Below are 8865 nucleotides of genomic sequence, written 5' to 3' on the forward strand. Positions count from 1 at the left end.
CCACACTGAGATACCACCTAACTCCAGTCAGGATGGCCATCATCAATAACTCAAAGAACAACAGATGCTAGAGACAATGCAGGGAAAAGGGAACACTTCTATACTGTTGGTGGAAGTGTAGTACAACTTCTGTGGAAAAAAGTGTGGCGATTCCTAAAAGATCTAAATATCGATCTTCCACACAACCCAGAAATTCCTCTTCTGGGAATATACCTGAAAGAACTCAAATCATTCTATTAAAAAAGATACCTGCACATGCATATTTATTGCAGCATTATTCTCAACAGCAAAAACACAGAATCAACTGTGCTGCCCATCAGAAGTAGACTGGATAAAAAACAATGTGATACATATACATGATGGAATATTATGAAGCCATAACGTAGCATGAAATTATGGACTTTGTAACAACTTGGATGGATTCAGAGTCTACAATACTCAGTGATTTTTCACAGAGACAAAGAACTGAATACCACATGTTCTTACTCATAAGTGAACCCTGAGCATATAATGCTATAAGAAAGGAGTTGGCAGTAGCAGGAAGATGCCAGGGGATGGGGAGCACATCACATCAATAAGGTACCTGATTTCAAACCAGGTGAAGTGAGGACTAAAGGGTGGCCCAAACTTTACCTGTACGATGGCCACTTGTATACCTAATCCTGAATTATACCCCACAACTTTAAAAAAGAATTATATATATTTTTATTGCCCCTTATTTTTCCATAATCTCAGAATTTTTTTAAACACTGTTAGGGAAAATAGCCTTCAAGGAAACACTTTCAAAGACAATTTTAAAAGTTTTCCTTTAGAAATACAAATAAATTCTCATTTTTCTACCTGATGACTTACCAATAACCTCAGTTCATCAGGGTAGATGTGGAATACATAGTTGGCTATGTTTAATGGTGGAAGGTGCATAGCCTACTTAGAAAAGTTATCTGAAAAAAGAAAGCTTGTGGAAGAATCATTTGCTCCTAAAAAGTATTACTCAAATTCCTTTTCTGGAGTTAACAAAGATAACCACACAACAACAAAATACTTGACCCAAAGCCCAGTTATTGGGGGAACCTAGTAAATTTTGTGCAAGTGTCAATAAATTTCTACACAGCTATCTGCACTAGTGAGGATGCAATGCCATACGGGTTAGAGAAATTGAAAAGGAGCAGGAAGATGTTACAGGACAAACCGAAGGTGTCACCAGGGCATCTTCTGTAGATTAAGTAAATCTAGTTAGTACACGACTAGATGGCAATAAGGTTGAGAAAGAACATGAAGGTTGGGAAAGAACATTCAGCAAAATGCAAACTGGCAACTGTTTTAAGATTTTGGCCTGCCTGTAAAGTGTTTCCATTTGTCTTTATAAGTGAATGAAAACAGTAGATGTTTCTAAACGGGGTCTGGTGTATGCAAAAGTTTTTTTTTTTTTTAAAGACTAGAGTTTAACATAGGAAGTGGTATTCCTGCTCCTACATAGTCGTGGGCCCTGATCTTATGTTGGTTCTCGATAATAAAGTATTATATATTCAATGAAAGTTGGAGCTTAAATAGTGGTTCAGTACTAAAAATCTTGTCTTAAAAAAAAATCTATGGGATCCATTAAGTAAATCTGGCAGTGTTAATACATATGTCATTTATTTTATCAAAAGAGAAATATTATCCAAAGTAAGCAACTTGTAATACTGTATGAAAATATTTTTATATAAAGACACAGTGTCAAAATTAAATATACACATTCCATTATTTAAAAAAAACTAACATATATTATTCTCTTAAAAATATACCTTCTAGATTGCAAACTCATTTAGGCAAATTTATTATATGTAAATGAAAACAGTAACTCAGTACTATGGTTTAGCATCCTTAGACTAGGTGAATTTCTATTTTTTTGAAATTATCCTTTTTTCATTTTAAAACATTTGCTATACCATTTATTGATGTCACTATTACACATTCATGTTTTATTACATCTCTTGATATTTCTCTTAAGTATCTTGGACTTCTTTATGCTACTGGTTCTTAAAGGTATACGTGACTCTTTTGTTCTCATAGGTATTATCCATATATCTCTGTTAACCCTGAAATATCTCCAGCACAGACAGTGACAATTTTCACTCTTAATACAGTATATTGATTCATACTGGGCCATAACATATTTTGATAATAAGGCAATTTTAATTTTTAATCCTTGTAACCTTTACATACTTCATAGATTTGATGCATTCTAAAATATTTAAACAGGTTTTTAAAAAATTATTGCAACTAATACCTTACATGGATTGTCTTACAAAAATCAGTACAGAATTAATACCAATTGATATGTGTCAGCATACATATGAAATAGTTTGTTGACTGCAGCATTCAGTTTCCATGGTTAGTTTCCATCTTCTAGTAATATAATATGGATTTCTCCATTGTGCTAATCCATTTTTACCAGGATGCATTCAGTAACTTCTAGGAGATATTCTACTCCAAAAAACTGCACAAGCAGACAGATTCTTGTAGGATGCAGCTAAGTTAACGTTTCGTTACTGCCACTTCATATTTTTCAGTGTCCTTTGGTGCCGCTCAAAATTTTATTCCAACAAGTTTTTATCTTTTGTAGTAGTCTCTTTAGGAAACATGAGTCATTCTGTTTTTTCTGTTCCTTTAAAAATTTATTTTCCTCCTAGAGAATAGATTTTTAAAAGTTTTAACCTCATATTTTTATAAAATACACATTAAAATATTCAATCTTTAATTTCTATCATGTTAAGTTATACTGAAAAGTTGGTGTAATAAAAAAGGAGATCCTTGCATGACATTTTAAACATGACAATTTCTAACTACAATTATGATAACTGACATGTAGAAAATTCAAGGTTGGTGTGGTATAAGATTTAGAATTCATCAAAGAGCTCTGTCAGCTGGTTGCCATTTTCACATTGCAACAGTAGACGTAATAATACTGTTTAAACTTTCATGAGAAAGATTATTGTAGATTATCCAATTGAGTTTTTTAATATGAAAAAGTTGTTTTTAGTTTTTTTAAGTAGAATTGGAAATACTCAGATTATTTTGGCAAAGATAATTAATAAGGCTATACCTTATTATTGAACTTATTGAATTTGTGCCCTAAGTTTCACCCCAACGATATAGCTTTCACCAGAGTACGGCAGAAGCTTGCCTAAAAAACTAGTTTTTAGCACCAGATAAGAATCTTAAAAGTGACTACCTGTACAATCTATAGAAAGTGGAGGAAGAGATACCTTACATGGAACATATATGCAAGGGATTATCCCTGCATAGTCTAAATTATACTTCTCTGAGCCCCTGGACCTGGGGAAGTGGGATGAGTACATGGTAGAGAAATTCTTCATATAAATAACCAGTTATTGAGTATTTTCTAGTTCATCTGTGCTCAGTGCTTTGTACACATTACTTATGTTTTCTGCTTAATAAGCCTATGAACTTGATTATTTCAACTCATTTCACAGCTGAGGAAACTGATCTGCAAAGAGAATAAATAAGCTGCTAAGGTCACATGTCAAGTAAGTATAATACTTCCCATATTGCTCTATAATTTTCTCTAATAATATCTAATAAGTATAATATATAAATATGAAATGTTTATATACTACTGTATATTATTTATACTGTACACTCTATACTACAATATATTAAAATAGATATGAGATGCATCCTTAATATTTCATTTTTCTTTCTTTATACACTAACAAGGATGGCTTTTTTGGTCATGTACTTGCTTTCTAGCTTATTTTTTAAATTGTCCACTTTGTTTTACCCATTGCCTACTGATATTTTAATGTTACTTTAAAAAAATAAAACAATGCTTTGATATTTGTCCTAGCTTCTAATATTTTTAAGTGTTTTTTTTTAATTTAATGAACTTGAAAGGGATCCAGTTTTTAAGGGGTATCTCCTTTCTCCTTTTATTGACATTATTATGAATATTTTTTAAACAACCATTTAAAAAGAAAGAATTCAAAGAGAAACATTAAAAATTAAGTTGAGTAAAAAGCTAATGAAACATAAAGAAAATTATACAATTACTCTCACCAAATTCTTTGTCGGTTGTGCTTCACCCACAGAAGGTGTTTTTTTCCCTTTAACCTTAAAAACAAAGTCACATATAAATCCTGTATTGCTCCTTCCATTGTTTGCAATTCCATTTTTCATATTGCTTTCAGTTCATCTAATTTATTTGAAAATCTACGGTAAATTTTTTACAGTTAGGATAGCAGAATATTAATTTCATTTAGACTATCAAGAAAAAGAAACAAGAGAAGTGACTCTTCTGAATATCCTGGATCCATAATTTTGCAGATATGTATCCCTAGCACTGTGCAATTTGCTGTGAGGGATGAAAAATTAACATTGAAGGGTATACTAACAGAAATAAAACTTGAATTTAAATCAATATGGAAATAAAGTTACCATTAAATTGTTAACTCCCATCCATACATTTTATTAAGCTTTATTTATCAGGAGCAACATGAAATGAAACAATTGTGAAAACTTGTAGCATAACATGCTTGACTCATGAAAGAAATTCAGTGTAGCTCACTGTCTTTAACATCTTGCCTTATCATTTCAAGAAAAGGTGAAATAGATATATGATTCATTAATGTTGTTATATAATTTGATTTAAAGATGGAAAGTATTGTGTATTTCTTTCTCCGTGGTTAGGTGATTTTAGCACATGGTGATCCACCAAAAGCTCAACACTTAAGAAAAGGAATTGCACATGTATAGCATACCAATGACTTTCACCCCTTCCTAGGCCAAGAAGTGATATGTCTATTCTACACTCTTCAGCTGAGTCCTGTCTTGTGACTTGTAATCAACACAGTATTTCCCATAGTCACTACTAATTAATTGGATGCAAGCAACATTAAACCTAGCTGCCATTTGTGCATTGGATGGTACTTGGAAATCACTGTAAGTAGGAATTAATAGCTGGTGGCCTAGAGTATAAAGTCCTTATGAATCTTGAACTGAGCCTTGAAGATTGTATAGAACAAGATAGATAAGATTTTTTTAAAAGTAGAAATTCCCTATAGGGGACAAACATAAATAATGACCCAAATAAACTTGGCAAATCCAGCACACCAAGAGGAGATTGTATGCTATCAAGTAGATCAAGCAACTATAAATGAAGCTGTCCAAGTTATATAATCTCTATTTTCATCCTTGTCAATAGGGTTCAAATATTTCATCATTTTACCTTCTATGGGAAACTACTGGTACTCAAACAAAACAAAATAAAAAGTCTTTAAATCATAAAGATGTTATTTGAAAAATGTTTAAACCATAAGAAACCTTTTGACTTTGTATGACAGCTGGTAAAAACCTTAGAGAAAAGAATAAGAATAATAATAATAAATTACATTAAGCATTGAAAACTTTGTAGTACTAAGCACTTTATGTAAATTATGCTATTTAACCCTTTCAAATCCTACAACATAGATGCTGTTTTTTTCTGCATTTTGTAGTGAGGAAAATGTTGTCTAGTTTCAAGATAATGTCTTCCAAATTTTGTTTTGTTGTTGTTAGATCATAATCACTAGTAGAAAAGTAGAAAAAAATAGTCCTATCTGTATCAAAATATATTTTTCTAAAAAGGAAAGTTGTTGGATATATATATATATATATATATATACACATCAATATATGTGTGTTCTGTTTTAGCATATAAAGACTTGTTAATGTTGTGTAAATACATCTTACTTCTTTTACTGACTAGGAGTTCCTATAAATGTGTACACATATGGATTAAAACTACTAATAAAATTTAGAGATAAAAATGTACTATTCTCCCATCCAGCATGCCACCCTAGCCTCCTTGGAAGTTATTTTGGCAATGAAGTATTCATTTATTTACTTTTTACTCCCCTTTTATAAACGATTAATTCACCCTAGCCAAGAGATAAATGGGTACTTTCAAAGTTCAGTCTTTCTACTTCTGGCATTGAGTAACTGTATCTCAACTTTAAGTGATAATAAGCACTCAGAATTCTATGATAATGAATATGATCATCATAGAATTGTGGTATCTTAGCACAGGAGTAGTTTATGTTCAAAGTAAACAGTCCTTAGCTTACCTTGCTGGTGCAGTTCAACAGTGTTAATGTGCCTTCTGAAACTCTTAATAAGTGAATATTGAAATCCTCAGTGCTATTGATTTTAGAAAATTGCTTCAACTTGCGAGCAGCACGATATAGAAACATACCTTCCTATTATTAAGAAAAAATAAGTCAGGAGGGCTATGTCTCAAATAACATATTAAGAATACATAAAATAAAATATTAAGAAATGATATGCTTTCTGAAAAAGTTTAAAGCTAGAGCAGCTAAATAATGCCCCACCTCCACCCCAGCTTTCTATTCCAGTTAGTCACGTGACTGACAAGTAACAGAGCTAAAACTGTTTAACTCCGGGGTGCCTAGAACCTGGTTTAATGATTATCTGACTTAAAGTGTCTTTTCTCTATCATGCATGTGTAATCTTATTGCTTATGGGTGAACATATTACAAGATTATTCCATTTTAAACATGATACCCAAAGGAGAAGGCTTCTGCAAGCAACAATGGTGAAAAGTATGTATGGTTTTTCTTATTGTTATTATTTCCTGTACCTTTTGAGCTATGGATGAGTAACTGGTAATAGGAAAATAAAGGGCCATAGTTACCTAAAACAGAAATTTTTAGGAAATTTATAAAAAAGAATTTATGATTATATTATAAGATGTCATGAGGTTAACTTAGCTATTGTGGATTTTGAAAAGACTATCAAATAGTACACTCATTTCTGTAGGAAGAAAGGACATAAACTTTAGGAGTTTTTATAAACTGTAATATTATACCAACTAAAGATAGTAATCTTTTTTTCTTTTTCTTTTGTTTTTTTTTGAGTTGGAGTCTCACTCCATTGCCCAGGCTGAAGGGCAGTGGCACGCTCCTGGCCACCGCAGCCTCCATCTGCTGGGCTTGCTTCCGCCTCAGCCTACCAAGTAGCCGGAACTACAGGCCCGGGCTACCACGCCCAGCTAATTTTTGATTTATTGTAGAGATGAGGTCTCGCCAAGTTGCCTGGGTAGGTCTTGAACCCGCGGGCTCAGGCAATCCACTGGCCTCGGCTTCCCAAAGTGCTGAGATTACAGGCTGAGCCACCGAGCTTGGCCAATAGTAATCTTTCAAAGATGAGCAAATATTAAAAGAAAAATTTCAAAATACCTACAACTAAATTATACCAATGACTTGCGTTGTGTATGTGCAAGCAATCACCTTAGCAAGTATTTTTCTGCATACAAAATTTAGAAATAAAAGGTATGTTGACTTTGAATTCAACAATGATAGTATTTTGAATGTGAGAAGTAAAATAGTAAAATAGAAAAAAAGTTTTAAAATAGGCATAGCGCTATTTGTAAAATAAAAAGTATAAAAAATGACCATAATATAATTTAACAGGTTAATTGGAATTGTATGGTTAGACCTAAAAGAATATTTATTAATATAATTGTCTAACAGAGACATAAGAAATATATAAACTTTTACAAGCTTGAATGACAAACTCCAAATAATTATCATTACCTTATTATCATCACATAAATGCCTTCTAAAAAAGTTAGGTTCATTATTCAGGCAGTTGCTACCAATTTCATTCATGCTGTTCTGTAATAAATAACAAAATAATATGGTCAAAATTGAGGACTTTCCTAATATGTAGTAATTATAAAAATAATCATATCTGGTATTTATATATGAATTTTAAGGAAAATAACTTTTGCATGGCTCAGCTGATTAAGCATAAAGAGTAGTTTTCTATAGTTGAAAAACAAATAAATATATACACCAATACTCATATATTTAGTACACCTTCAAACTCCATAACTTAATCCAATAATTCATTAGGAGAATATGGTTCATTCGGGGAAATAAAAGTACCTATTTTAGAGGTTATACTAAATAGACAAACTCCTATAAGATTTCAAATCATCAAATTGAGATGGATTTAAGATATTATTCAGTCCAATTTCTACCACCATCAAACAAGAAAGAAAATTTACTTTAGAATAAAGAGAAAAACTTTTGACAGTGAGAATTAAGGTTCAACATTTTCCTACATTTTTAACAATCCAGTTTGTCTGGGATGGTTGAGGTAGAATTTTGCAGAGAAACAGTGGAATTGAATGCATATGTATTGTAAATGTACAGGTGGGAAAGCAGACTGGTACATGTTCTTTTTTCCTTTCCAGGGAATATAGTATAAGAAGGTTGAGATTACCTGAATCAAGAATTTAGTCGACAAAAATAACAAGTTTTTTTGTTTTAGTCATAGATTTCTTTATTTTTTATTTTAGTATCACCTGTAATATTTTATTTGACAATATGAGGCCAGTCAAGGTCTTTCAAAATCAAATCAGTATTCTATTTTTAAATTTTATTTTTATTTTTTATTTTTTCCTCTTTTAATTTTTATTTAAAATTTTGGGGTACAATTCAGGGCTAGGTATACACTTATTCACCATGCAGATAGCAAGTTTCTATGGATTCAGATTCTCTTATGCACAGGGCTGGACTAGCTCTATTCAGCAAACTAGCAATTCCATGCTATCAGAGTTTCTAGAAGGTCTTCAAGCAGTCTTAGCCTATATGATGTCAACAAAGAAACAGAATAAGAAGGGGAGCAATGGCATATTTAGTCATGGGCTTCTAATATTCATTTGCCTCTCAGAAAAGTGCACATTACTGTTTGTTTGTTTGTTTTTTGAGTTGGAGTCTCCCTCTGTCACCCAGACTGGAATGCAGTGGCCGCTCCTGGCCACCGCAGCCTCGAACTGCTGGGCTCCGGCGATCCTTCCGC

The 8865-nt window shown here is 32.2% G+C and overlaps 1 protein-coding gene across 4 annotated transcripts in view; it reads right to left on the reverse strand.

Annotated features, from left to right (window-relative positions):
• Window positions 1–1881: 1881 nt before the first annotated feature.
• Window positions 1882–8865, reverse strand: part of IL7 (interleukin 7) — a 59620-nt gene continuing 52636 nt past the window's right edge. The window contains exons 3-6 of one of the 4 annotated variants that reach the window (XM_008071284.1): window positions 7593–7673; window positions 6105–6236; window positions 4060–4113; window positions 1882–2668 (exon numbers count right to left, since the gene is read on the reverse strand). In XM_008071284.1, coding sequence (XP_008069475.1) covers window positions 2549–2668; window positions 4060–4113; window positions 6105–6236; window positions 7593–7673 — 387 coding nt within the window. In that variant the 3' untranslated portion in view covers window positions 1882–2548. The remainder of the gene's footprint in view (window positions 2669–4059; window positions 4114–6104; window positions 6237–7592; window positions 7674–8865) is intronic. The other 3 variants (XM_008071285.1, XM_008071286.1, XM_008071287.1) reach the window with 3 other exon arrangements.

This window comes from Carlito syrichta, unplaced genomic scaffold, assembly GCF_000164805.1.
Source record: "Carlito syrichta isolate Samal-C Ts95f unplaced genomic scaffold, Tarsius_syrichta-2.0.1 Scaffold314280, whole genome shotgun sequence".
Lineage (NCBI taxonomy): Eukaryota > Metazoa > Chordata > Mammalia > Primates > Tarsiidae > Carlito > Carlito syrichta.